The sequence below is a fragment of the Camelus ferus genome, chromosome 7 (genome assembly GCF_009834535.1).
Source record: "Camelus ferus isolate YT-003-E chromosome 7, BCGSAC_Cfer_1.0, whole genome shotgun sequence".
Classification (NCBI taxonomy): Eukaryota; Metazoa; Chordata; class Mammalia; order Artiodactyla; family Camelidae; genus Camelus; species Camelus ferus.
Window position 1 is genome coordinate 5,454,853 of NC_045702.1, and position 27,447 is coordinate 5,482,299.

At 59.6% G+C, this 27,447-nt stretch overlaps 3 protein-coding genes across 5 annotated transcripts; 1 reads left to right on the top strand and 2 right to left on the bottom strand.

Moving 5' to 3' along the window:
* Window positions 1–92: 92 nt before the first annotated feature.
* Window positions 93–15,054, bottom strand: SLC4A2 (solute carrier family 4 member 2). 2 transcript variants are annotated; one of them, XM_032483141.1, is made up of 23 exons: window positions 14,879–15,054; window positions 12,573–12,686; window positions 10,661–10,826; window positions 10,256–10,497; window positions 10,057–10,175; window positions 8,307–8,539; window positions 8,066–8,208; window positions 6,788–6,968; window positions 5,299–5,434; window positions 5,047–5,212; window positions 4,798–4,918; window positions 4,491–4,669; window positions 4,137–4,362; window positions 3,771–3,986; window positions 3,542–3,690; window positions 3,202–3,396; window positions 2,296–2,550; window positions 2,101–2,190; window positions 1,742–1,908; window positions 1,142–1,395; window positions 875–1,044; window positions 425–598; window positions 93–320 (listed from the first exon to the last, which is right to left on the bottom strand). In XM_032483141.1, exons 2-23 carry the CDS (start codon window positions 12,621–12,623, stop codon window positions 240–242), a joined length of 3,714 nt encoding a protein of 1,237 aa, XP_032339032.1. In that variant the 5' UTR covers window positions 12,624–12,686; window positions 14,879–15,054; the 3' UTR covers window positions 93–239. The 2 variants fall into 2 exon arrangements, with proteins under 2 accessions (XP_032339032.1, XP_032339033.1); XM_032483142.1 differs by lacking the exons at window positions 12,573–12,686; window positions 14,879–15,054 and adding an exon at window positions 11,915–11,998.
* Window positions 15,055–16,748: 1,694 nt separating this feature from the next.
* Window positions 16,749–20,891, top strand: CDK5 (cyclin dependent kinase 5). Its single transcript, XM_006190524.3, has 12 exons — window positions 16,749–16,896; window positions 17,564–17,652; window positions 17,745–17,812; window positions 17,951–18,011; window positions 18,109–18,165; window positions 18,863–18,958; window positions 19,100–19,174; window positions 19,335–19,431; window positions 19,615–19,684; window positions 20,259–20,319; window positions 20,433–20,513; window positions 20,614–20,891. Exons 1-12 carry the CDS (start codon window positions 16,860–16,862, stop codon window positions 20,698–20,700), a joined length of 879 nt encoding a protein of 292 aa, XP_006190586.1. The 5' UTR covers window positions 16,749–16,859; the 3' UTR covers window positions 20,701–20,891.
* A 1,103-nt stretch (window positions 20,892–21,994) lies between these two features.
* ASIC3 (acid sensing ion channel subunit 3) lies at window positions 21,995–25,698 on the bottom strand. Of its 2 annotated transcripts, none has more exons than XM_014564159.2 (11): window positions 25,165–25,698; window positions 24,317–24,467; window positions 23,992–24,119; window positions 23,629–23,830; window positions 23,474–23,530; window positions 23,218–23,365; window positions 22,863–22,954; window positions 22,690–22,769; window positions 22,516–22,587; window positions 22,290–22,348; window positions 21,995–22,161 (listed from the first exon to the last, which is right to left on the bottom strand). In XM_014564159.2, the coding sequence occupies exons 1-11, from the start codon at window positions 25,696–25,698 to the stop codon at window positions 22,083–22,085; spliced, it is 1,602 nt and encodes a 533-aa protein (XP_014419645.2). In that variant the 3' UTR covers window positions 21,995–22,082. The 2 variants fall into 2 exon arrangements, with proteins under 2 accessions (XP_014419645.2, XP_032340267.1); XM_032484376.1 differs by having other exon boundaries at window positions 21,995–22,184.
* Between the last annotated feature and the right edge of the window lie 1,749 nt (window positions 25,699–27,447).

A 27,447-nucleotide genomic window follows, 5' to 3' on the forward strand; every position in this document is an offset into this window, starting at 1 on the left:
GGGATAGAGTGGGCTGCGTTTCCCCACCTCTTTTCCATTCATGCCTGGACAACACACACGCTCACGCACAGACAGAAGGCCAAAGACAGGTGGGGGCTGAAGCACTTTACTGCGGGGGGTGGGGAGGGGGACTTTAAATTATTCACTTAAATAAAAATGAGGAGGGAGGAGGATGAGGAGAGTACCCCCAGCCCGTTCCCTCTGTCCGTCCGCCCCTCGGCTGTCCATCCAGGTAGCAGCTACACAGGCATGGGCATCTCATTGTACTCGTCCACACCCTCCCGCTCATCGAACACCGGCTCCGCCTCATTAGCATCCAGCTGTGTGGGGGGAGGACAGAGGATGGTTGACACTGACCGTGAACTCTTGGCAAGGACTGCAGAGGGGGCCTGCGGGGCTGGGGAGGAACGGTAGGAGGCCTTACGCATTTCATCTCTCGCTCGGTGAAGATTCGGGTGAGCACTACCATGCGGAGTGGCACCGTGAGGATGAGGATGAAGGGGAAGGCCAGGGAGGCAGCTGTGGACATGACAGCCCAGAGCAGGGCCAGGCAGAGCAGCTGCAGGGCCGTGAACAGGTGCATACGGAGGGTCCGAACCTGGCAGTGGGGGCAGGGTGAGACAGGTGAGCCCAGGCTTCTCCCCAGCCTCCAAGGACCCTGGTCCCCAGAAGGCCACCTGGGCCTGCCAAAGGATGGATAAGCCCTCTCCCCTCCACAGGGGAGGGGACAGAAGTGCCTTCTTGGTGCTTCCCAGAGCCAGGTCTGCACAGACTGAACAGTTGCTGGCCAAAGCGAGTAGCTGGGGGGCTGGAGGGTGACCAGCACAGACCAGGAGAGGGCAGAGGCCCGGGGCCCTGCCGAGCCAGCTCTCACCTTCTTGACATAGGTGACGTCTGGGTGGTGTTTGGGTGGCATGAGCAACAGGTGCAGCCGCTCATAGAACTGGATCCCATTGAGGGAGGTAACTCCCATGTACAGGAAAATACCAAAGAGCACAGCCAGGGGGATCTGCCTGAGCAGATCCCCGATGACCAAGGAGAGGCCTGGGGGAGGAGGAAGAGGAACAGTTGGCCAGGGGCTCCCCACCCCTAGTGGCCCTGAGACCCCTCTGGGAAGGGTAGGGACAAGAGGCAAGCATACCCACGAGCACGGCAACCAGCAGCCCCGTCACCCGCTGCTCCTTGACCTCCTGGATCTTGGGCTTATCCCCCGGCGCCACAGCCTTACTCATGACAGTGAGCGCATTGGCATGCGTGACAGAGCGGACAGTGGCAGCAGCCAACCAGGGCAAGCCGAAGAGGGCACAGATGCCACCCATGGCCACAATGAGCAGCAGGTCCAGGTGGAAGCCGGAGCCCTTCTGCAGCATTCGCTCCTTCTTAGAGATGATCAGCCTGAGCGAGGATAGGCACTCACTGAGCCCAACTTGGCAGACAACTTACTCGTCTTTTCAGACACCAGTCACCAGCCTGTCACCTCCATCTCTTTTTGGAACCTCGCGGTCCCTGCCCATTCCGTCAGGAGGGGAGTTCCATCATGGAGCTGAGTCTTATCCGAGTGGCCCCCCGCACCCTCTAGGACAAGCTACCAGCCTGACCTGTGCCTATCTGAGCAAACATCAGTGGGATTTTCTGCTGCCTACAAAGTAAATTCCAGCAGCCAGCCTGGTGGGGGCTCCAACTGCTCCACACACAAGGTCGTTCCTGTCTGCACAGCACCCCCTCTGCTAGGACAACTCACGTGGTGATCTGCGTCTCCATGAAGATGAGGATGAAGACCAGGATGGCAGGCAGCAGGCTGGCAACCATCATCCACACGGGGAAGGAGCTGTTCTCCCCCAGGGGGTTGATGACCCAGCCTCGCTTCTCTGGGGCTGTCACGGAGACTCCGCTGGGCACGCTCAGCTTCTGCAGAGCAGAGGGTGGGGCCAGAGGCCGGTGAACCTTGGAGGGGGTGCCCTGAGCTGCACTGGGAGGGCATGCTGTGGGAAAGGCCTGGTGTCTGCCCAGTTAAGAGGCAGCTCCGGAGTTGGGGGCCTAGAGGGGAATGTCGAGTCCTGCCCCAGGCAACACCTCACTGCTGCATGTGCTCCACCGTACCTGGGTGTAGGTGTCCTCAATACTGTAATCCACAAGCACCATGATGAGGATTGCGATGGGCACCCCAAAGTCCCCAATCACTCGCCGTACCTGTGGGCAAGCACCACACTCAGAGGCCCTACATCTCGCTCCAGCCCTGACTCTGAATCACCTCTCTTCCCACCCCCAGCCCCTGCCTCCCTCCAGCCCACACACCCGGCCAGGGAAGAACCGGCTGTTCTTGAACTTGCGCAGGAAGAAGGCGATGAAGAAGGTGCCAGCCATGAGCACCAGCGACAGCAGGGCCGTGTTGGGCTGGCCCCGAGGCCTCCCCTGCCCAGACGGTCTGGTTGAGCTCCCATTCCCCGGCCCCAGTGTGGCTTCTGCCCTGGCCCAAGTGATGTTCTCGCCACTGTCTGCCTCGGAGCTATTAGAGACTGAACAGCCGTGGAGAGGGTGTTCCTGGAAGATCTGGGGAGAGGACAAAGGATTCCATCAGCTAAACTGGCAACATTTCTGGGACTCAGCTGTACACTGAGTGGGACAGGTGGGGTGGTAGGGCCCGACTGCCCTCAAGGAGTTTGTCTTAGTGACTGACCAGGGTGACCAGATGTGAGCATAGGACAACTGGGGATTAAGAGAGAGGCTGGTCTAATTCGGGAAAGCAGCTAGGAACATGGCTCCAGCCCAGCTTGGAAGAGCAGCATATGGAGTGTGGCAGGCCATGAGGCCACACTTCTGATCCTGACACACAGGCATGAGTCTGATGCCCAAACTGTGACCGTGTTTGTCATCTTGGGGACCTTCCCGTTGGACATTCTGGGTCATTTGCCAGTTTGACAAAAGCGTAAGTTTTCTTTGTTGTTAAAAATACATGAGTTTTTAAGACTGATCTGAAGCCCTGGTGTGTACATTGGTGACGGGGAGGGTGGGCGTGGTGGGCAGGAGGCAGGACCAGCCCACGCCCTGGCTGTGGGTTCTGGGCTGCAGCCCAAGGGGGCTCTGAGGGCAGCCTAGCCTCACGCTTGGAGGAGAGAACAGAAAGGGGCAGGACACCCCTGGCTCCCTCTAGGTCCCAAAGGCTCGCCCCTCCCAGCCCAGTTCCCATCAGGTCCTGCCCACCTTAACCAGCTTGTAGAAGGTCTCGTAGATGAAGATGAGGGAGATGAGGAAGGCAAAGATCTCCTGGGTGAAACGGGAGACAAAGCGCACCAGGAAGCTCCCCTCCAGGGCCACCATGAGCAAGGCCAGGAGCACCAGCCAGAAGCCAATCCACACCCGGCCCACCAGGTACTCCAGGTTGTTGCTGCTGCAGAACTGGGGGAGAAGGAGTGGGGAAGGGCACAGTCAGGTTCAGAGCTTGGGGGCTAACAGGGTGGGAGTGGGTGGGAGTGTTGAGGGAAGAGGAGGGGCAGATGAGCTGGGCCAGAAGAGCCATCCCAAGTGGCCCGTGGACCCTCACCGAGAAGAAGGCCTCCTCGAAGACCAGCAGGGGCCCTGAGAAGCCGACCACCAGCAGCGGCTGGGCCCCCAGCAGGCAGAAGACCACGCCCTGGAGTGCCGTGGACATGATCAGCTCCGACACCCCAATCAGGTCATGCGTCTTCTCTCCTAGGGTGGCAGGAACCAGTTCAGGGGCTGGCGGCCGGGGCCCTGTGTGCTCTGCACCCCCACCCGAAGCCGCTCCTTACCCAGCAGTCCCCCGAAGGTGATGGCAGGAGACAGGGCCGCAAAGTAGATGAAGATGACGGCGGCCAGGCACTGGGGGTCGAGTGCATCTCGGAAGTCACTCAGGTAGTGGGGGTAGCGGCGCCGCACATCTCGGATTAGGCCCCCAAAAGGCCGGCCTGTCCGCCGAAGGGGATCATCTTCCACTGCATCTGCCGCCTCTACCATCTGCAGGAGCGCTGCAACCCAGGCCTCCATCAGGGCACCTGCTGCAGCCCTCTTCCCGCCACCGGGCTCTTCTCTGCACACAACAGACCACTCTCGGCCAACCCCCTCCAGCCCCAACCCAGACAGCCCAGCCCTGGGCCCCGGCCTGCACTGGCCCGTACCCTTATCTTGGGCTGACTTGGGCTCTAGCCCAGGCCCCGTGGGCAACAGCCGGCCCTGCTCCTCTCGCTTCTTGAGCATCTGGCGCTGGAAGTGAGCAACGGATCGCAGCAGTTCCTCGCCCTGCACTTCCGAGGGTGGCAGCACCACACTGCAGTCCAGGAAGGCGTTGATGGCCGTCAGCAGGTCCTCCCGCTCGTCTGCCAGGTAAGCTGCCTCATGGAATTGCTGCCAAAGTGGGACCAGGACTGGTGAGGACGCAAGATGAGGGCTGAGGGTCCTGGAGCAAGGCTGGGCAAGATAGGTGGGGGGCATCCCAGCTCTGGGGCACAGGGCCCAGCCCAGGGGTGGCTGACCTTGTCGGACATGAGGGTGGAGATGGAGCGGCCGATCTCGTGGTAGTCCATGTTGGCGCTGCTCGGGCCCAGCAGCAGGAAGAGGAAGCGCACGGGCACTGGCACCTCCAGCACTGCATCCAGCTCCACTGCCTCCCGCAGCCGCACAAAGGCCATGGTGGGGCGGGAGAGGAACTCCACTGCAGCCTGGGGGTGCGGAGCCGTCATGGGCAAGGGCAGAGCACAGGTCACCTCCCAGGCCCTAGCCCAGTAGAGCGGCATGGAGGCAGGCCCGGCCGCCGGGACCCCTGCCCCCAACACTCGCCACACATACCCACGAGGACCACCGTAGCCTCAGCATTCTCAGGGATCTTCTCCAGAAGCTTCAGCTCATGCTTGGACTTGGAGCGAGTGATACCTGCCGAAGGAGCTGGAGGAGGCAGCTCGCGCTGGGGACACAGGAGAACAGAGCTCAGCCTGCCCGCCCTCCCCTGCAAGTTCCTGCCCGGCTTGCTTGTGGCCCTGCAGCCGCTGTGGTGGCTGGACCTACCCAGGCGGGGCCACTTTCTCCCCTCACCTCTCGATCCACCTCCAGCCGGGTCTCAGGAACACATCCGATGAGAGGCTCCGTGACATGGGGGTCGCTCTCAGCTCCCTGGCCGTGATGGTGTCCCAGCAGGGAGCCCAGGGAGCCGGCCGAGATGTTGCGGGGGAAGGAGAAGTCCTTCTCATCACTTGGGTGGCTGGTGGGGCAGGAGGCAGGGAGGTGAGGAGGCCTGACAGCCAGGGCTAGGGACAGGTAGGCAGGGTGCAGCGGGTAGGGCCTCACCTGTGTTTCAGTAGCAGGGCCCTCAGCACGTTGGCTCTGTCCTCGGCCTTGATCTGGTCAGAGATGACCATCTGCTCCACCACCTGGTGAGCCACGCCAGGCAGGGTCTGCTGATCCAGGTCCAAGAGCACAGCCCCTAGGAAAAGGACAATGAGGGGCCCTCATCCCCGGGCAAGAAACAAGATTGAAGACAGAGTGGAGGCAGAGCCAGGGACCAGGGGCAGCCAAGTAAGCGCGGTCCAGGCGGGGGAGCACCGGCCCAGAAATCGGTGAGCAGGGCCCAGCTCTGCCTTGAGGCCCAGGTCCCACTGCCTCTCTGACTCATTCCTTCTGACCTCCCTCCCCCCCAGAATGTTAGGTTCAGCAGAGGCCATGGAATCCCAGCGGTCAGAGAGGCCACCCAGGCCAGACCCTGCCCAGATGCCCCTTCCAGGAAGCATGCAGCAGGAAGTGCCCCAGGCCACCCACTTGGACTAGACTCTCAGAAAGTTCCTCCTCTCAGCAAGTTACATGCATGCTGCCTCCTCGGACGTCCACTCTAGGGTCCTAGCTCTGCCCTCTGGAGCATGATGCGGCCGGCCTGCAGCCTTGTCCATGTGGCTACCCTTGAGCTCTCTGCAGATATTTCCCTCCACCCTGGGCTCCTCAATGTCCCCAAGTCCAGCAGCTGCTCAAGGACAGTTTCTAGACCTCTCCACAATGTCACTGCTCTGAGCTACCATTTCATATAGAAATGAAGGTCCTTTCAAAAGTCACCAGGTCACTTTTCTGTCAAGGTCAGCTTGCAGGAATACAGAACTAAAGGAGAAACAGAACCAAAGGCCCCTAAGCAACCAAAACTGAGATCGCAAAGCCTGGCGATCAAGCACGTGCACTCTGGCACCTTACCTGAAGCCCTCAAGCCTCACTCAGAGCCTATTTACTCCTAGTTTGGAAACAGTGCTAACAGCAGGTTTCTTAGTCCTCAGCTGCTTAGAAACAGACCTGCTGACAGCCACTGGGAATGATTCCCCAGCATGAAGGAGGAAACAAGCAAAGAGCAGCAGAAACATCCGACACAGAGCTCAAGAATCCTTTATCTGTGCCCATGCAGTAGAGTTTACACACCCCTACGGGTTAGGTCACACTCCCCAGAATCTCTAGAGTTTCAGAAAGCATTTGGTCAAAACTGTTAAGCAATGTTGTAGCATCTAAAACATACCAGCTTCAGTGATCTGACAATATCACTTAGAGAAGCTGCTTGCTGAAGATGCCAGACAAGAGAGTAGGGTCAGTCCTGCCCTGCAGTCACCCAACGACAGAGCCCGAGGAACGGCAGGCATCGTGAGAAGTGACATCACGACAGGAGATGCTCCCTCCTGGGCTCTGGTGACATTACACACCTTGCTGCTCAAGACAAATTTGGGACCATTTGGTCCTCGGAGAACGGGTTCAGGAAAGGGAATCCGTGGGGCAGGGATGGGCAAGGGAGGAGGGCAGGACAGGTTACCATGGGCCAGGGTCCGACGGAGCTCCAGGAGGCTGCGGAAGGACAGGGAGGCCACGTGGGGCTTCCCCCAGCGCTCTGTCTCCTCCTCCACGTCCTCCTCAAATTTGATCCAGCGCGCTGTCTCCCGCCACTGAGGCTCCTGGTTTTTGTCCAGCAGCAACTCATTCAGTTCCACAAACACCTTGGGGTGGGACGAGAGGGCATAGCAGGATGGAGCTTGTAACCCCGGAGGGCCCGGGGCATAGGCACAGAGCCCAGTGAGTTACTAACCAACCTGAGACTCTCGCTCGTCTGAGATCACCCACCTCAAAGGGCTGTAATGGGGATTAAAAACACACAAAACATTTACGACGGTACATGACTCACAGTGAGTGTTCGATGAATGGTCACTACACACACACACACACTCTGGGATTTTGTGGGGATCCATTTATATGCACTCAAGAAATAGCAAAACTAACTGAGAGTGACAGAAGAGCTGTTACCTTGGAGGATGCTGACCAGGCAGTGGCCCGAAGGAACTTTCTGAGGGTAGGAAGTGTTTTATGTCTAGGTAGGGTTGGCCAGATATTTACATGTGCAAAGTGTCCCGGAGCTGCACACTTAACCCGAGTGAATTTTACTGTCTGTTCAACCACAATAAAAAGGTTAAAACAAAAATTCCACTAGAAGGGTAAGAGTTCAGGACCAGGGCCCTGGAGTCTAAGATGGGCAATGTCACTAAGTAACTGGGTGGCCTTGGCCAGTCACTGCCCCTGATTTATGGCTGATGCCATCTGGGCCATCGTCTTCACAGGTTGTGGGGAGATCAGATGAGCGCAGAGGTGACTGGATTCTGAAAAATGAAGTGCGATGCTCCACAAAGGCGCCTCTGCCCAAACAGTCCTCAAACCCCTCACTGCCAGCTGCCGGAAGACGGCCCGTGATAGAGAATTCAACACGGCTAAGATATGAACCAGAACGGCCACACTCAGCAGCACCGTAAGAACTTTGGGGACAGACAGTTCCTAGACTCACTGTAGCAAATGTTTCATAATATACATAAATGCTAAATTGCTATGTTGTACACCTGAGACTAACAATACTGGGCATCAACTATCTTTCAATGAAAAAAATCAACACTGTCGAAGACGTGCACGTTGCACTCTTGTGTAGTGTACAACCTTCATGACTGTCTATGGCAACCCTGGGGCTTGAGATTACTGCTGGTCCAAGGGGTGGGCTGTGGAGAGAAGAGGGATAGGAAGAGAATAGAAGAGTGTGAGGCGGAGAAATCACCTCATGGGGCTTGTGGGGGGCCCGGGGCCGGGCCCGAGGTGTGGGGCCTGGCTCTCGCCCTTCCCGGACACTCTGCCCAGATGCTTTGGCATTCTTCCGCACCAAGTGTCGCCGGACCCCAGGAACATCCTCAAAACGGTGACCTGTGTGGGGTGGAGGAACAGGGTCAAAAGCGCCCCTTTTTTCTTACCCCCACCCCTGTACCCACCCGCTCCGGGCTTGGCCAGGGCCCAGCTCTCACTCTTCATGAGGTCAAGGTCGGCTGTGGCCAGTGTCTGGGCCTCGCTCTCATCCGTTGGGACCCGGGGCAGCAGGGCCTGCTCAGCCCCGGTCATGCTTCCAATGCGCCTCCTCTCCTGCAGGTTGTAGCTGCGGTGTCCAGGCTGCGCTTTGGTCAGGGGGCGCCCAGAGGCACCTCCGTCATCACCTCCGGCTGTGCCACCAGCCGCCGCCACCACCTCTTCCACCAGGGCTCTGGACAGACAAGCAGCTGTGAGCCTGAGAGGGCTGGCCTCTCCCCCTCGGCCAGGAGCCACGCAGGAGGGACCCAGGAAGGGGACTCCACTGGATCCCAGCCCTCCTCACTCCCCACTCTCAGTAGGTAGGTATGGATGTGAAAGAGTGAGGATTCTGGAAGCAGACTGCAGCGTTTAAATCCAGCTCTACCCTTTACTGGCTAGGCCACCCAAGCAACCTCACAAGCCACTCGGAACATAAATTCAGCAGCAAGATGGAGCTGAGGCCAGCCTTCTGGGGTGTGGGGAGAGGCGAAGTCCAGAAAAGGACACAGAGCAGGGCTTGCCCCTCCTCCCAGGCATACCCCTAACAATGGACTTGAGGTTCACAGAGTCCCGTGTTTCTAACCAAACGTAGTAAAGAACATGGAAATGGGCCTTTGAAACTGCAGACCCCTCCCCACGTCACGTACACCCTTACAGATTCCGACTTCTGTCCTGTCCCCCAAACTGGGATGCCTCCTTTCTCTCTGCCATTGCCAAAGGGTCCCTGTCCTGGCCACATCATTCTAAATCCTTCTCCTGGCATCTGGTGCCTCCCGCAGCTCCAAGCCCTGTCCAGTGTCCCCTGCCCACTGCCAGTCCGTCCCCTGCCAGCCTTTCTCTGCCTACACCCACCTTCTGTGCTCTTGGTTCTGCTCACACCCCTGCCCACAAAACTGACCCACTTTTCCAGTGCCGTGCTCTGAGGCTCCCCTACTCCCTCCCGGCCATCCAACCGCCCACAGGTCTGTGCCCCCAGTGCAGATGGCTAGCGTGGACCCAGCTCCATCCACAGTGCCTGTCCCCCAGCGAGTCTGTGCCACCCTAGAGGGACAATGTGCCCTTCACTTCCCCAAGCCCTTCACACTGCCTGGCACTCAGAAAACAACAGGTAGGTGACAGTAGTGACCTTGAGGCCTAGTTCAAAGTGACTTCCTCCAGGAAGCTTTTATTGGCCAACATCCCCAAACTCCGATCACCTGCTGGTACCCACACCATCCCATGCCAGGTTGTGTGACACAGTAACTTGTTTGGATGCCGTTTCATGAAGTGACAACCAGGGTGGACTGGCAGTTCCCCCACAGCAAGAAGGGATCTCACACCCTTGGGGCCCCAGGAGGTGCTTGGAGATCACCACGCCAGTCCCTGATCCAGCATTTGACGCTGCTCAACCTGAAGCCATGGGCAGGGGGATGGTGGGGGAGGGAAGCAGCAGCTTAAACTGCACATTTGTTCTGTGCCAGGCTAAACCATACTGCAACTTTCATTCCCACCACTCTTTAATCCCGACTATCACCTTATGAGAAAGATTCCATTAGTCTTGGTTTATAGATGAGGAAACGGGGGCTCAGAGACACTGTTACTTGCCCAAAAAGCTACTGACTGGCAGGACTGGGATTTGATCCCCAGTCTGATGATCTCGAGGCTCATGCTTTTTTTCCCACCTCACCTCACTGATGCCAGCAGGGGAGGTCTCTGTTTGGGGACACTCACCCAGTCTGGGCCCCTTTGGTGGCCTGGGGAGCTGCCTCCTGGTGGGGCAGTGGTGGAGGAGGAGATGGACTGGTTGCGTCTGCCTTCCGGTCAGCACCTTCATCCTCCTGGAGAAAGAACTAGAACAGGGACCCGTGTGAGCAGGTGATGCCACGCCAGGGACCCTGCCGATATCCTCAGGAGCCCTGCCCCCATTCACCTGCACTGAAGAAGGTGTGGAGGCAGGGGATGGCTGGGTGAGCGCCCGGGCCCCCTCAGCCTCACTGGCCTCATCCTCCTCTTCCTCGCCCTCCTCAATGGTAGGGGTCTCCCCAGTCGGGGAGGCTCCAGGGCGCCTGCGAGGCTTCCGTCCTGGCCCCTGGGGTGTCTTTCGGCGCCGGGCATCCGGAGGCAGGTGGGTGGACAGTGGGTGATGGATGTGGTGGGAGGACTGGCGGTGGTCTGCAGGGAGGAGGAGACCTGGCTGCTGGCAGGTACAGCTTCCCTCCCCCGCTATCCAACCCCAGCCCCTCCCACCAAGCCCCTAGCTCAGTCCCTGCTGGGCACTCAAGCCAGAGCACCCCGCTGCCTCTCCCGCTTGCCCCTGCCTCCCTGAGCCCCTCACATTCAAAGTCTTCCTCCCCATAGCTTCGGCCTGGCTCCTCCCCTCCTCGAGACCCAGCCTCCTGGAGGATCTCCTCAAACCGCTCCACGCCAAGGGTGCGGTGAAGTTCGTCTTCCTCCTGCTCAGGGAAGCCAGGCGTCACAGGGCCCAAGCTCTCTGGCTCTGGCTGTGAGGAAGAAATGTGGTGAGAACACAAGACGGATTGTTCCTCGAAACCCCACCTTGCCTCACAGTAGGCTTCTGGTACCCCCCAGTGCCTTCCCCTCCAATGCCAGGGACCCAGACTCTCCCCAACAGCCTGTCGCCTCAGATGCAGGGGACTCAGTACCCACCCCCAGCAGCCTGTGCCCTCAGTTCTGGGCTATCTGGACCCTGGCTGTGCCATTTCCAGTCAGTTCCAGGGCAGGTGGAAAGGGTCTGCCCTGGAAGCCTCAGCAGAGATCCTGTGTGCCCACCCCCAAGGCCAGGTGTGTGACCTGGGCAGTTCACACAGCTGACAGTGAACATGACTCCTCAGCTGGGAGACAACTAATGAGCCTGAAAAGTTAACTTCCAGAAGTGCTGGAGCTAACTGAGATGGACTTGGTCTGAGTCAAACTGGAGCCCAGCTCCTAGACAGGGATGTAGCGCTTCGCCTTATCAGGAGAGGCCCCCGCTGGAAGCAGGGGCACCCCACCGGCTCCTCCCCCATGGAGTGCGGGCCCTCAGCCACCGCCTAGCCCCGCCCCGCCCCACCCCCACTCCCCCACCTGAGTCATACTGCAGGAGCCTGTGGCGGGACTGCGGTGGCGCTTTGGAGAGCTCAGCCTAGCTAAGCGGCCAGCCGCCTAGCTTGTGACCTTGATCCAGCCCGGCCACCCACCCCTTGCCGGTCTCAGCTCCAGGCACCGCCAATATTTGCTCAAGAGCTTCTGGACTCGAAGGGCATCGAGATCTTCAAGGGCAGGGGTACTAGCGCAAGGAAGGGCAAGGGGAGGTGGGCTGGGAAGAGGGGCGGGCCTTGTGGAGATACCAAGGTGGGGGCAGGAGCAGCTGGGGGTGGGGTGGCAGAGATACTGGACGCAAGGAGATGCAGGAGTCGGGGCGTGCTTCTCCCCAGTCCACCTCCGCAGCTCTAGCCCAGCTCCCCCCAAGCGCTGGGCCCCACTCTCACCAGAATTAGCCCGCGGGAGGAAGGCGGCGGGAGGCGGCTGAAACAAGCGAGCGGAGGGAGCTAGCCCGGGGTGGGGGAGGGGGGTCGCGAACCCCTCGCACCTGAGGCCTCAGAAGGAAGTCCATGGCCGGCAGGGGTGAACTCGGGGAGGGGGGAGGGGACTGGCCGGCGCCCCTTCCCGGTCACGTGCCCCGCTGGGCCAAAGTGACCAATAACAGGCTGATTATAGCACTCGGGGTTAATCATTATCCTTCCCAGGAAAATCGGGAGGGGGCCACGTGGGGCGCTGGCCACGTGGGGGCCGGGAGGGGCGGGCCTGGGTAGCACGTGGGGCCGGGGGTTGGGGCGGTCTGCCCAGAAACTCCGTGCAGCCGACTGCCGCTGCCTCTATGACCCAGTTGGTGGGAGGGGGTGATGTCCCTAGGTTAGAGACCCAGGGTTCCCAAAGTTCCTCCTTTGCAGAGGCTGAACAACCGCCCGGGTCTTCAGGAAATAGGGCCTCAACTCCTTCCCAAGGACTGGAAGCTGCCTGACACTCCACCAATTCCTGTCCCAGACCCGGTGTGCTATGCAAGGCCCGAATAGGGATGGCAGTGTCCCTCCCAAGTCCATCACCAGCTTCCCTCCCAGGTCTCTGTATACACACATACACAAGCACATACACACATGCATACCCCTGTTTGATGCAGACCCTCACCCTTGGCCAGAGCACCGGTGGAAAGGGATGGGAGGGTGGCCCAGCCAGCCGGCAATACTCACAGTGCGGAAGGAATCTGCGCCCGAGGTGGGGCGCCGGGGGGCGCTGCTCATGGCCAAACCTTAGCCCTTCTCGCTGTAGCTGTGGCTTTCAGGACAACAAGGCGGCGGCATAACCTGGGTGGGGGAGAGGACCAATCACCGAGTGAGAGAGGGGTCAGGCCAGTGGAAGCACCCTGACATTGTACAGCCCTTAGAGCCCAGGCCCAGACCAGGAGAGGGCAGGGCACCAGAGCTTCTCAGAAGCCTGCTGGCTGCAAGGGGTCTCCTGGCTGTGCACGATCCTCCTGGACCAGAAAGGGCCTTCGAGTGACCCTTGGTGGGGGGGGCAAAAAAGTTACTTAAAGGGAGAAAAGAGAAGACCAAAGAGAAACAAAGGGCAAGACTGAGGCACAGGAGGCCACAAAGGGCCAAGGGAGGAAGGAGAGTGATGGGGGGAGGGGGGGAGAGGCTGGGGGGAAAAAAGGCAGAAAGCAGTCAAGGCCCAGACCCAAAAAAGCAGCAGAGATCAGGGAGGGGACACAGGAAGGAGGGAGGACAGGCAAGCCAGAAACAGGAGCGGTGGCGGTGGCGTAGTGGTGGCACAGCACACTGAGGAGGGCTGAGACCGGAGAGGGGTGTGCTGGGGGGAGTGACACACCCTGTGGAGCAAGGAGGGGAAAGAGCCCGAAACGGCAAGCAAGGGGGCAGGTGTCATGTGCCCCCTCCCCTGATGAAAGCCCGGCCCCAAGGTGAGGGGGAGGAGGCTCCCTGGGGGAGGGACAGGAGCCCAACTCCACTCACTCAGTGGGAGGGAGGAAGGGAGGACAGCACAGGCAGGGCAGAGCTTTATAATGGGGGAGGGGCACGTGACGACGGGGAGGAGGGTGGGCACAGAGACACTGAAGTTCTGCCCCTCAGGGGCTGTCCCGATCCCTCCCCTCCCTGAGCCTGGGGCCAGGAAAATCTGAGTGGCAGGGCTGATGCCCTCCTGACTGTGACTGTAGGGGCATCTGGGAAGGACACTGTGTATGGGGGGCGGGAGAGCAGAAAGGTTGTGGTTAGGGACCTGACTAGAGCCAGTTGAGATACCTATTCCTAGTGGGGGGAGCGCAGAGGGCACCCAAGGCTCTGTGATTCCAAAAGTACTGAAGTTCTCCAGTGTGTTGTTGGGGGGTCAGGACTACTGGATTTAGGGTTAACTCAGGGATAAAACAGGTCAGTGTAGGGTCAAACAATGTAGGTTTAGGGGGTCAGCCCAGGGTGGGGAGCCTGGAGAGACACAATTCCTAGCAGGCATTGCAACTCAGCTGACCACTCTCCTAACCTCCCCCTAGCAGGCCTTCAGCCAGGGCACTGGGGGAGGAAACCTGGTCTGGGAAGGAGTGTCCTGAGTACCTGCAAGTGCCCCACTCCCACCTCCAGGCTGTGCCCTCAATGTGCTCCTCCATCCTCCCCTCATCCCTTTACCTCCGCACACCCTCCCCCTCCCCCGCCGTCCCAGAACACAAAGCAGCTTCTGTCCAGAGCATCGGGTGCCGATAATCCGGGATGGGGGCACATTCCGGGGACCAGCCCCGACCGGCCCGGAGGATTAGCATCTATACCCCTGCCCAAGGGATTAGCACTCTGGACCCCCACATGGGCATTAACGGCCCCCAAGTGAATTTGCACATTCCACAGTTCCTCGATGTGGGGCTGGTGGGGGGGGGCACAGGGGAGGAGGGTAAGATGGATTCTGGATTGCAGATAGCGCCGCCCCCACACCCAGCACAGAGCGCTCCCTACCCAGACAAGCCAGCCCCCCAGGAGTTAGGTCGAACTCTCAAGGCTCGTCTTTTCCATCCCCACCCAGCTGCTCCCTCCTCCGCCTGACCCCTTGTCCTGACCTGACCCGCCATCCCCCCTTCCCGGCTCCGCCTCCCAACCCCTAGATCGAGGGGAAGAGGCTCGGGGCAACCCCCTAGGCAGGGCGCCCCCAACGAGCGAAGGACAGAGTAGGGGGTCGCAGGGGACAGATGTCGTCTGGAGCTCGCCCAGGAGTTGGGAGGGCCGGCGCGCCTCACTGAAACTACCCCCTCCTAGTGGCAGGGGGCGCGGCACCCTCGCTTTAGGGAATTCTAAGAGGACCCCAGATCCCGCTTGCGATCAGCAATCACTTCGCTCGCCTCCCCATCCTTCTCCCCAAGATCTCGCTTCTCCGCGCCCCAGTCTCCGCCCTTTCCTGCACTTCCACTCCCTCCCCGCTCCGAGTCCCGAGTTCCCCCCTTTCCTTCCCCCTCCCTTCCTCCGCGGCCCTGGCCCTCCCCCGCCGCCACCTCTCCGCTTACCCGCTTCCTCTGGACTTCGTACTCTCGGGGTCTCGGGGTCTCTCCCCCTTCTCTGGCGCCCTCGCGCGCTCCCGACGACTCCCCCGTGCCCACCTTGGGGCGCGCCCCCGCCGCTCCCAACTTCTCCCAACTCAACTTTCCCCCGCGCCGCGAGCAGGCCAGCCCCCTGCGTGCGCGCCCCCCGGCGCACCGTGCGCGGCCCCGCCGCCGCGGGTAGGGAGGGGGAGCGGGGGCCGAGACCCGGGGGCGGAGGCGCGCTTACAGGCACGGCCCGGCTCCCGGAGCCCAGCGCCGAGGAGGCGGCCCCCCCAGTCCCTCGCCGCGGTCCCGCGAGGCTTCCCCGCACGGGGCTCGGGCGCCCCGGGGAGGCCGTCTCTTGGGCCCATTAAACACCTCTGGGCGGAAAGGGGCCCGTCTCACACTGAGGATTCCAGGCAGGAAAACGGAGGCACAAAGATGATCAGGAAATTAGGGGCGGAGGAAGTTGAAATATAAATGCATCGGGGTCAAGATTCTCTCTCGCCCACCCGCGGCTCTCGCCTCCACCCTCAGTATCTCCAGCGCCTCCAAAACCCTGTCTTTGCCAGGAGGACAGTAGAGGGGGGCGATAAGGGTGATGGCGGCTGGAGGCTGGATGCCCATTACTCTGGGCTGACGTAGGCTTTCTGAACCGGGGAGCTTCTGCCTCGGAGAGATTCCCTCCGGTGACCTCCCTCCTCAAACCCTATTCATAGTCATCATCTGTCACTTAAAGATCTCTGTGCGTGCTTCTGGGTTTCTTAACTATAAATTCTTCTGGATAAGGAACATACGTTTTGCTTCTTTTCTTTAGTGTGCCACCGAGTGAGCACAATGTTGGGTATTCATAAAATGTTCAGATATAAACGAGTTAATTAACAAATGCTAGCACCAACTCTGGTTCTGGAGCTGAGGAGTGCTATTTGGGCAATTTTCATCAGTTCACACCCCTCAAGAATGCAATCATGAGACAATTAGAGAGCAGCCGTAAGAAAATCTATAATCAACTCCTTAAGGGATGAGGTCAAGGCTGCTTCAAGTGTAGCATCTGTCTGTGCTTCTGTCTGTTGATGGCGGTAACCAACCTGCTAGCCCTCAGCCACACCCTGGCTGACTCCACTGGGTCCAGGCTCTGTAGACTCATATGGGGGGGAAGAGAGGTACTCCTAGTGCTCCAGCCAACTTTCCTCGGACTATCAGAATGTAGCAAACGGCTGGAGTCGACAAACGGGGCCCAGAAGAGAATTCTCTGGCCTACGGAAAATCCGGTCTCTAATGGGGCACACCTGCCTCTTTCCAGCCCTGTGGTCAGCTGGTCCCTGTGAAGTCATCATCAGCAAGACATGGCTCAGAGCCATTCCCCAGCCAATCCTGAGGTTACCAGATGGCCTAGGGAGAGGCGGAAAGTCGCGCTGAGATTTTCAGGAGGTCGTTGGAACTTCAACATCATCAACCAGGGTCAGGGCAGGGCCACCTGGACTCGTGATGCAGGCCGCCAAAACCCAAACCCTAGAAAGTGCCCCACCCCACCCCCACCTCCGCAGCATTCTGGAATGTGTAGTCCCCGAGAGGCCTTTTTCAAAGAAGGTTGTAATCACTGAAAGGAACAGCACGAGCAGGGCACACTGGGAGCCGCGCGCGACGGCGGGGAGCCGGGGAAGCGGACACGCGGTGCTTCCTGGGATTTGAAGTCCAAGGTTTGCCTCCGCGGTCGAACAAGAGTCCCGGGAGGCGAGTGCTGCAGAGAGCCTGAGCGCAGCCTGCTGGGTGTTGTAGTCTTCGTGTTGTCTAAGGCCTTGGGCATTACAGGGAAACCTGGAGAGCTAGGACTACAAGCCCCAGAAGACCATGCGCAGGCAGGAGGGCGGGGCAGAGCCGGAGGCTGGGGTGCCGCCTCCTCTGCAACGCCGGGCCCGGAGTCTTAGAACCCAGGGCCCGCAAGGGTCCCCGCGCGGCGGCCGCGATGCAGAAATACGAGAAACTGGAGAAGATTGGGGAAGGTAATGGGGACCACGAGATGTTCCTGCAAGATCTTCTTCTGCAGACCCTTCATCATTCCTTGCAGCCCTGACTCCTCTACCGTCAGCAATACCCAGGGACCCCGATCTCAAGCTCTGGCGGCAACCCTGGCCCCAAGCTCAACACTCTGTGCAGACACCAATCCTACCCCTGTTAGCATTTTCCATAGACTCTCCGTCCCATCCTTAGCACTTCTTGTAGACCCACCTCCCGACCTCTGCACGCCCTGCGTTTCCTACCCCTATCCTCAGCACCACTTGCCCAGCGTCACCCACTGCCTAGCCTCAGTTCTCGCTGCAGACCTCAACCTCAACGTTCCTGCTGGCCCTCATTCCTCTTCCAGACCCTTGCTCACTATTTCCAGGCCCTCCAGAAGCACAGCCTCTATTATAGACCTCTTTACCCTGGCAGCAGCAGCCTCTCCCTGTTGCACACACCCTTAAGCCATCTATCTGCAGGCCCCTTTCTGCCATATCCCCACTCCCCACAAAACTGTTCCATGCCGAGCCTACACCCTGAATCTCTTCCCTTACTCCTCCAGGCATCAGAAGTAACACATTCCCACACTGCCTGCTCTCCTGGCAGGGACTTCCTGGGTTGGGGAAGGGTGCCCCATCCTTTCTCTCACCCCTGACCTCCTTCCTCTAGGCACCTACGGAACAGTGTTCAAGGCAAAAAACCGAGAGACTCATGAGATTGTAGCTCTGAAACGGGTGAGGCTGGATGACGATGATGAGGTAGGACTGGGGCATTGGGACCAGGGGAGGGGTGATGGGCCTAGGCTGGGTGGGATATGACTGTTGCCCACCCGGTCCCCTCCAATGTGTAGGGAGTGCCAAGCTCAGCCCTTCGGGAAATCTGCCTACTCAAAGAGCTGAAGCACAAGAACATTGTCAGGTGTGTAGATGGGTGGGGTCCTCCTTGCCTGTGTGGTCATTTGGAGGAGGTGGGGGCTTCAGAGATGGGCTGGGCTGATACCAGAATGTTAGGAGCAAACTTGTGGCCCTGATTGGCTCAGCTCTCCCTTCTCCCTAGGCTCCATGACGTCCTGCATAGCGACAAGAAGCTGACTTTGGTTTTTGAGTTCTGTGACCAGGTGAAGAGGGGCTCGAGGGACAGCAGCCTTGGGAGGGTATAGGGACCCAGACTGAGGTTAAACGCTGTCCCATTCCTCCACCACCATCCCTTTTTAGGACCTGAAGAAGTATTTCGACAGCTGCAATGGTGACCTAGATCCTGAAATTGTGAAGGTGAGGGAACTGGCATCCTGGGAGCTCCTTGAGGATGGGATTGGAGTCTATATTCAGTGAACGTGCTTGCTGAGTGCCGAGTTCTGGGGCCCATCCGGGGCGTAGGAGAAGGAGAATACCCTGTTACTACCTCCATCGTAGAGGACATTTTCTTGTGATCTCTTTGACCTGACAGTAACACTCTGATGTCAGTGATGTGGTTTACATTTGAGAAGTGGGAAGATGAGGTTCCAAGAGATACATTCATTCATTCATTCCACAAATACTTACTGAATGCTTTGCTGTGTGTCAGGCACAGTTCTAGGTCCAAGACTAAGTGCCTTGTCCCAGGTTCCTGGGGAAACAAGTGCTGAATAATAATACAGCACGATATATATATATATTGATGGTTATGATGTACGCGTTTAAATGAGGCCAGGAAGGGGAGAGATCAGTGTAGGCTGGAAAGGGAGGAAGGCCCACTACGCTGTCAGTTTCAGAAAGTGGGGACCAGGGTCCCCATCACCGTTCATTTTGAATACTCAGCACAGTACAGAGTAGGTCCTCATTAGTGAAGGAAGGATGTCATGCGAGCCTGGTGCTGAAAGCCCGGGGAGGTTTCAGGGCAAAGCAGAGGGTGAAGAGGGGCACGTGCTCCATTGCTGGGTGAGCTTCCTATCAAGAGGGTCTGATGACCTCCTCCCTGCCCCTCCCCCAGTCGTTCCTCTTCCAGCTGCTAAAAGGCCTGGGATTCTGTCACAGCCGCAACGTGCTACACAGAGACCTGAAGCCTCAGAACCTGCTCATAAACAGGGTACCTCTCTGGGAGAGGGCCGGACATCTGGGCTGGCACGGAATGAGGAGCGGGGCGGGAGGGTGGGAGCTCGGGGCCTGAGCGCGTGGCCTGCCCCGAGACTGTTGAAAAGCCCCTCCACGCCCCTTCCCGTGCCCTCAGAACGGGGAGCTGAAATTGGCTGATTTTGGCTTGGCTCGAGCCTTTGGGATCCCTGTTCGCTGTTACTCAGCTGAGGTGAGTGGCGGGATGGCACTTGGGGATGAGGGAGGGAGTCCCCAAGGAGTGTCTCTCAACTCCTATTCCAGGACCCCAAACATTATTTTCCTCTCCTCTCTGAGCTCTTTCCTCCCCAGCCCACTAACTGGGGGGTCCCCATGGGTGGGGTCTTCTCCAGGTGGTCACGCTGTGGTACCGCCCACCGGATGTCCTCTTCGGAGCCAAGCTGTACTCCACGTCCATTGACATGTGGTCAGCTGGCTGCATCTTCGCAGGTGACATGCTGGGGTCTGCAGAGGCACTCTCTCTCCCATTTAAGTGGACAGATGGGGTCTGGAGAGTCCCCTCTGGGGAAGGGAGTGGGGCCCCTGGGATGGGGATGGAAGGCACAGGCAGTGCCGTGGGTGAGAGGGGTTATTCCTGCGTCACCTCCCCTCGTCCCCCCGCCTCTCACCCAGAGCTGGCCAACGCGGGACGGCCTCTCTTTCCTGGCAACGACGTAGATGACCAGTTGAAGAGGATCTTCCGATATCCTTCCATCTCTCTTCATCTCATGCCCTCAGGAAGGGGAGTAGGCAGCCACGGAGCTTAGAGTGCAGGGAGGGAGGGCTGTGATGGGCTGGGTCAGAACTGGGGGTGCCTGGGGATTTCTCTTGAGGGCAGAGGGTAGTAGACACCCTGGTTGTCACCGGGCAGGGCAGGCGCATGGTTCTGGCTGGAGAGTGTGTGGCCTGTAGATCAGGAGGGCTTCTTGGAGGAGGAAGCCAAGTGCATACTCCTCCAGCTAAGAGCTGCCGAACAAGGACAAAGGAGCCGAAAGGAACAGGAGGATGATAAGTGAAGTAGGGGAGGGCTGACTGCTTCATTAGGACCACAGACATCAGGTCTTGGGTCAGGGTTTGGGTCAAAGTAGTTAACGTCTGTAAAGCACCTGGCCCGCCGAAAACAGCACACAGGTGGGACTGAGGATGAGCATCGCAGGTGTGGGGGGCAGCTTCCATCATGAGCTGGGGGATTAAAGTGAGGAGGGTGGGGAACCTGGGAGGGGAAGAGCCCCTCACCTGCCCCTTTGCACCTGAGTGATCCTTGACCCTGTGGACACGCTGCTGGGGACACCAACCGAGGAGCAGTGGCCCGCCATGACCAAGCTGCCAGACTATAAGGTGTGATGGGGAATGGGGGGTCGGGGTTCACCTCTGGCCCCCCCCCTTAGTTCATGTCCCTAGCAGCCTCCCTGCCCCCACAGCCCTAGTCTGAGTCTCCCTGTCCCCTACAGCCCTACCCAATGTACCCGGCCACAACGTCCCTGGTGAATGTTGTACCCAAGCTCAACGCCACAGGGAGGGACCTGCTGCAGGTGACCAAGGGCAGGGTCGAGGGTGGGCACTAGTCGGGAGGGACTGGGGGAGTGCGAGGCTCTGGGCCTGAACCTGCTGCCCCTTCTTCTGTGCTTCCAGAACCTCCTAAAGTGTAACCCCGTCCAGCGCATCTCAGCAGAAGAGGCCCTGCAGCACCCCTACTTCTCCGACTTCTGCCCTCCCTAGGCTCCAGCCTCGGCCACAGGCTGGGGCCTGGCCTATTTAAGCCCCCTCTAGGGAGGGGAGGAAAGGCAGGGATGCACGGTGTGCTGAGCTCCAGCTGTGCTGGGCCCGGCCAGGATGGAGGTGCCCTCACCCGTGTTCTTCACGCCCTCCATGGACTTTATTTAATTTCATAAATTGGCTCCTTTCCCACAGTCTGGCTGATGTGGTAAAGCGGCTTGGGGGTGGGGCCTGGGTCGGGGAGTCTCTGCTCCGTCTCCTCTCCCTCTGCAGCCCTGCTTCCAGTCCAAACACAACCCAACTGTCTGGTCCTGACTCGGCCACTCTAAGTGACAGGTTGGAGGGTGGAGGGTGGAGGCTCTGACCCTTACCCCTTATGGTCTGGGCTCAGGGGCAGTGCTGTCCCCACACATGTGCCTGTGCACTCATGCATGTCCCTTTCTCCTCTGCCCAGGAGGGCGGGTCCTGAGGGGTTAGACCACCAGTGTCTGAGAGCAGCGATGGGCTTCCACCAGAATGAGGAGAAAAGAGCCAGGCCTTTTTTTTGTGGTTCTCCTTATCCCACATGTACCTGCCCCACCTCTTCCCTCTTCATCCCCCTACACCTGAGCCTGCAGGAGAGACCCAAAGATGTGGGTAGGAACACCCCCTCCCCTGTTCCCTTACTTGTCCTTTTCCAATATTTAGGATGCAGAGAAAGAGCAGGAAAGTGGGCCATGGCTGGGCCTGGATGTGTCCTTACTGGCAGGAGTGGGAAGGGAATGCCTCCTCTCCCCGTCTCAGGCTGGGGCCTTCTCTTGCAGAGAGGCTGGGGAAGCAAGACTGGTTCCCATGGAGAGGGGTGGGCAAGCTGGCGCTTGGTCCCAAATGTGAGAAAAAGAGTCATGATCTCCTAAGACAGGACCACAGCTTGTGTTCTTGGAAGTGGGCTAGTGCCCCTGTTTTCTCCCCGCCTGCTCCCCCAAGTCTTCCTGGCTCTGGATCAGATTCTTCCTCCAGCTCTTCCCTTGTAGGACCCCCAACGTGATTGTCCTACCACTGCCTCCTCCCTGCCTTCACGCCTGGCTCTGAGCTCCGCTCTCTCTGAGATGCCGGTTTGACAGATTCATTCACACTGAGGTCCACTGCCTGCATGCCCTCTTACTACTCTTCTCTCAAAGACAGATTTCTGCTGGCTGGCATTTCAGGCATCACGTCGCTGGATGATGGCTGGCAGAGGCCTTGTGCCTGAGCAGGGTTGACTTTGGCCGGGCTAGCCTGCCTGTAAGAGGGACAGCTGAGGCTGATGTACTAGAACTTTATTTGGGATGAAGAGAGCAAAGACGCGTGCAAGCTGGCCGCATCCTGGATGTTGGGGTGGGGCCCCGAAGATTCAGACATCCAGTCTAGAGCCGGGTGACGAGATAGCAGGTGCGGTGGGAGGCAGAGAGAGTCTTGGTGACAGCACAGGGAGTGGTGGGAGGCCTGGTGAGACACAGACCACAGCACTGGGACACAGCCCTGCTCCTGCCCCTGTCCTCCCAGACCTAAACTTCACCCTCTGGTTGGGACCTGCCCCTCCTCCCTTGACTTTAGGGGGCATTTCTTGTTACCTGGGGCCCAGGCTGAGGTGGGGAACTTGGGTTCGATGGCTGCCCAGCCCTTCCTGAAGCTGTGGGAAGAGGGAGAGGGTCAGAGGTGGGGAGAGACTAGCCAAGGAAACTGTGCCCTCCCCCACCACTTTTTTTCTCAGCTGGGTAGGAATGGTGGTCTACGCTTCAGGGGGAGGGGCTGAGCACCCACAGTGGAGATGGCAGGGCAGAAGGAGGGGGCTGTTACCAGATTGGTGCTGGAGTGTCTTTGGGAGCGCTTCTGGTTCCAGAAGTATCCCAGGACTCTGTCCCGGAACACCTGGGGGTGAGCAGTGGTGGAGGTGGCCAGTGCATGCCTTCCCCCTGGATCCTGTGGCTTGATTCTGCCCACCTCTCACCCTAGGCTGGGACCCAGGCCCACCTCACAGAGGAAGTCCAAGATCTCAAGGATAGTGAGCAGGCTGGCCCCAATGAACAGCCCCATCTGGCCGCCAATGTCACCTGCGGAGACAGGGCCACCTGTCAGCTCACAGGTGCTTTCTGTCCACACCTCCCTAGACTGCAGGGTGCACACACACACACACACATACACACCAAGCAGGGCAGACACTTCATAGGCCTTTTTCTGCTCCACCGTCTCATAGTTGAGGGCTTCAAAGAAGATGTCCAGCACCAGCACATTCTCCCTGGAGGAAGAGAGTCCGAGAGCGTTTGCCTAGTGCCAGCTGCCTGCAGGAACAGGTGCCCTGTTCTCTGGTCCTTTCATGAGCTCCGGGGAGGGGTGTCACCATCCCCCTTTTCAGAAGAGACGTCAGAGATGTTAAGCAGCTTGCCCAGAGTCCCTGAGCCCCGTGAAAATGGACAGACTGGTGTCCCACCCGGGTAGTGAATGGAGGCTGGACCCAGAGGAGGGTGCCTGCCTGGCCCCCGGCCCCCCGACCCGGCTCACGCGATGTAGGCCTCGCTGCGATTATGTTTCTGGGCCAGGTAGCGGGCGGAGGCGCGGCTGGGGATCCGCACCATGGAGAGCTCCTTGGCATAGCGCGTGCTGGCGCAGGGGCTGGGGCAGGTGCACGCGTCCTTCCGCAGCATGGCGTCTGCAGGCCACAGGCACCCGGTCAAGGCTGCACGCCCTGCGGGGTCGGGGTTGGGGTCGCGGGCCGAGCGGATTGGGGACTAGGATGCTGGGGAGGCTTGCTGCTTACCCAGCACTGGGTTGGCACAGTCCTTATACTGCTGGGGGCTGCACACTGGTGCACCGCCTGGGGCGGGGAGCAGAGGAGACAGCTTCAGCAGTGGACCCCCAGGCCTCTCCACCCTCACCCCTGGCCCTCTTCCTCTGCTGCTCCCAGCCCCTTACCAGGCATGTGCATCATTCGGCAGCCGCACTTACGAGCCACATAGCGTGTCTCGCAGGCCAGGCGACACCCCATTAGACTATATGGAGGGCTGGGGCCTGGGCTGGGACTGGAGGGACCCAGAGGACCAGAGAGTTCTAGCTCAAAGTCAGGGTCCAGAGGTACAGAGCTGCAATCGCCCCAGGGCGGCGGCAGGAAGCTCAGCTGTAGAGGGATGTGTTAAGGAGGCTCTGGGAGAAGTGTGGGCCTGGGGAGGATGTGAGGTCACTGGAACAGGTCTGAGGAGCTGGCGGTTGGGGTCTAAGGTGGTGTGGGCTGAGGAGGGGTTTGGGAGCCTGGGGCTTGGGAGGCACCAGTGAGGATACTTGCTGCTTCTGGCAGGACACAAAAGTCTGGTAGCCAGGGGCTGCCCCGAAGCCCAGCTGGTCAATGAGTGGCGGCTCCTCCTGGCTGTGGATCTGTACTCGGACCCCCACCTCAAATGGGGTCTCCTCTGCAGTGGAAGTGGGACTCTGAGGCCCGAGTCCCAGGAGACCCTCTGCTGCAGCCCCTTTTCCCTAGGACTGTGACCAGCTAACCCCGCTTTCTCCTCACAAGGAAGGACAGCCTTTGGGGGCCCTCACCACCCCCCCTCCTTCCCAGAGCCACCCGAGCTGTGCACCCCCAGCCTCACTACGTGTGCTCCCATACCCATGTCCCTCCACACGGGCAGATACTCATCCTGCTGCACGTCCAGCATGATCTCCAGCCCATTCCCCATGCCGCCCTTGGGAGTGGTGAGAAGCTCTGCCCCCTCGGCGCCGGAGTTAAAGGTGTAGCACTGTCCCATCCGGGTGAAGATCTGGGGGTGGAAAGACAGATGACAGGTCTCACCTGGGAACAAGGAGCCCCGCCAGCTCTTTCCCCTGAGCCAACACGAGGACCGTGGGACATTTTCCCTCCCCATCCTCTATTTGGTTCTCTTCTTTGAACACTGGAGTCCACCTCTTACTGCCCCCGACCCTCCCTCTTACAGGTACATGTATTAGGACCCTCATGGGCTCCCATCACTCAATTCCTCCCCTCCACTCCCAGCCCAGGGCACAGCCTATAGGCCAAGCGTTTCTTCGGAGACAGGTGTAAAAGGATGAAGGTCCCAGTTACCATCTTCCAGGTCTGGCCAAATGTTGAGGAAGCAGACAAGCCCCTTCCCCCTGGCAGAGAGGGGTCTCCTGCCCTAGAACACCAGCTTCCCCCCACACCCCAAAAGCAGGGTCTCTACAGACTAGACCTTGGGCCCAGAGCCAGCCTGGGTGAGTGCCCCTTGCTGGGAGGTGCAACCTTGCACACTGCCATCCAGCTGAGTGGCAGGGCGGGGCTGAAGGAGGACAGCTTCCTGGGCTGAACAGAAAGGCCGTGGGAGGTCATGGCCTGACTGGGAAGGAAAGGACCCAACAGCACAGGTGTTAAGGTTCCCTGGCTTTGAGGGAGCCTGGGCCAGCAAGACCCGGGATTGTGGGTCCCAGGTCCCCGGCTGGAGAGATCGGTGGCCAGCTCACCGTGGTGAAGTTCTCTGGCCCGCATGGCCAGCCGCGGTAGCGACAGTCCAGCAGCATGTCCTCGAGGGCATGCCCGGCCCGGGCATAGAGCCGGGCCAGGTCGAAGGTGGGGCTGGGCATGAAGCCGGGCGGCGTGGGGGGCCGGCCCAGGGCGCGCAGGTAGGCGGCGTGCTCGGCGGGGTCCAGGCCCAGCAGCACTGGCCCGGCCCAGTGCAGGTCGTTGGGTGTGAGGCGTGAGCGGCGCAGCGGGTTGATGTTGCACAGGGTGACGGCTGGGAAGGTGAGCCGGTGGCTCTCGCGCTCCTCCAGGGCCGTCTCGTGGTGGAACTCCCTGTAGTAGCACACCCTCTCCGCCACCTGGTAGAGGAAGGTGGCCAGCGACAGGAGAACGGCTGCAGCCCACAGCCCCCGGCGCAGGGTCAGGCCCCCCGGGCCAAAGACGTGGCCCAGCCCGTGCATCGTGCAGCTGCTGGCGAACACGCAGATGTCCGAGGCAGGCCGCTGGGCCTCCTCCGGCCCTGAGGGGGGCTTCATGGCTGGAGCCCGGGGTAGGGGACTGGGAGGGCTGGGAGACCAGGATACAGGGGCTTAGGAGGAGGAGAGAGGGTGGGTCGGAGGACTAGGGCTGAGCAGGGGATTTGGAGGGTCAGGCAGGGGTCACTGCAGGTGTGAGGCAAGGAGAGGAGAGGGCGGAGAGGTGGGGAGGCACTGGCCTGGCGAGACTGGCTGTGGCAGCCTAGTGGGTCCCACTTGACCTCCTCCAGGACCGGGCTGTGGCTCAGCTGGGTGCGGCACTGGGTGTGAGCGCTCCGCAGCAGAGATCAGGTAGGGTGCAGCCGATGTGGCCAGCGGGGCCGCTCTGCTGGAGGCTGCTCTGCTGAGCCTGAGCTGCCGCAGAGGATTGGGTTTCAGCGGTGAGGGGGCAAGGGTGCCGGCAGAGCAGTCCGGGGGGGGGGCGGGGGAGGTCCCTGGGGCCCCAGGCTGAGCCATTAGTGCAGTGTGGGGGGGCTGTGGCTGTGGAGACCAGAGGCGCCAGCAGGAAACCACAGCAATCTTGGGGAGGGCTTGAGGGGAGCCCAGACATAAGCTGGGGCTGGGGGTGCCCTCAGGGCCCCCTAGGTTCCCAACTACAGCCCCTGTATGTCAGGCCCGAGGGTCAGTCGCTGACCCTTGGCCCAGCCCCCCCCCCCCAACCTCACTCGGGATCACTTGCTCTTTCACAAAGAGCGAAGCTGGCTCGTGACCAGGCTGGAAAGTGTGGGAAGTTTGGCATCAACAGCCAGCTCTTCTTTCTGAGCCCCTAGCATCCCAGCCTCCATTACAGACAGATTCTTCAGGCCCCATGTCCAGCGGTGGTGTCTCTAGTGACCCTCTTTCCCACCTCCCCATGCTCAGGCCCTCCGGTCTTGGAGGCTGGCCTCTGCCACAGTGACGGTGGGCTCACCTACCACCCTCCAGCTATAACATGGGTGCCCACGTGCAACCACCCCATGTAATATGAATGTCCTATGATCTCATATCTTTTTTCACTTAACAGCATATTCCAGGGATCACGTGGTATCCAGTACCTGGGATGCTTCCCCATGTTTTAAATGGTTCAGTACCATTTCATTTATGTGGAAGTACCATCGTTTATATAACTGCACCCCTATGGATGGACATTGGGGATTTCCAGTCTTCCATTACAAACAGTGGTGCTCTCAATACCGTTGCACAGACGTAAACTCCCAGAAATAGAGCTGCTGGGTCAAGAAGAGGGAACTGCACAGGGAATTTGATAGAGACCACAAAATTCCCCATCCTAGGGGCTACCCCACTTTGCACTCCCATCAGTAATCGGGGTATGCCTGTTTTGCACTCGGACTTCTCTAAAGTAAGAGACACGGTGCCCCTGAACAAGCTGGAGGGCTCTGGGCCACAGTGCCTAGCACGGTGAGGCAACGCTGGCCTGGAGAGGGCAGAGCCGGGGTACTTGACTGAAGATGGCTCAGATGTTCCGGAGGAGACGATGGGTTGGGCAGGGGGAGGACCCTCAGCGGTTGGAGCAGACACCTCCAGAAAGCAGAGCTGCCGCCTACAAGGTTAGTGCCAACTGGCCTGACGTGGGACTCGGGTATCTTGCTGACCCAATGTACAGGGCACAGTGGGCAGCTGAGGGTGGTAGCTGTCATGGACAATCAGGACTGCTTGTCAGGGTAAAGCCCTGTGTTTTTGGTTAAACACTGACCTGCCCCTGTGGACCTGGGAGATGCTACACTGCAACCTGACATAAAGCAGGTTTAT

Coding starts and splice junctions, on each gene's coding strand:
- SLC4A2 (XM_032483141.1), bottom strand. CDS start 12,623: ATGAGCAGCGCCCCCCGGCGCCCCACCTCGGGCGCAGATTCCTTCCGC. Junction 2,551..3,201: donor CCTTCTACAAGCTGGTTAAG/GTGGGCAGGACC, acceptor TCCTCTCCCCAG/ATCTTCCAGGAACACCCTCT. Junction 599..874: donor ACGTCACCTATGTCAAGAAG/GTGAGAGCTGGC, acceptor CCCCACTGCCAG/GTTCGGACCCTCCGTATGCA.
- CDK5 (XM_006190524.3), top strand. CDS start 16,860: ATGCAGAAATACGAGAAACTGGAGAAGATTGGGGAAG. Junction 18,166..18,862: donor TAGATCCTGAAATTGTGAAG/GTGAGGGAACTG, acceptor CCCCTCCCCCAG/TCGTTCCTCTTCCAGCTGCT. Junction 18,959..19,099: donor AGAACCTGCTCATAAACAGG/GTACCTCTCTGG, acceptor CCGTGCCCTCAG/AACGGGGAGCTGAAATTGGC.
- ASIC3 (XM_032484376.1), bottom strand. CDS start 25,698: ATGAAGCCCCCCTCAGGGCCGGAGGAGGCCCAGCGGCCTGCCTCGGAC. Junction 22,588..22,689: donor TCTTGGACTTCCTCTGTGAG/GTGGGCCTGGGT, acceptor GCTCACCCCCAG/GTGTTCCGGGACAGAGTCCT. Junction 22,349..22,515: donor GACACTCCAGCACCAATCTG/GTAACAGCCCCC, acceptor CTCTTCCCACAG/CTTCAGGAAGGGCTGGGCAG.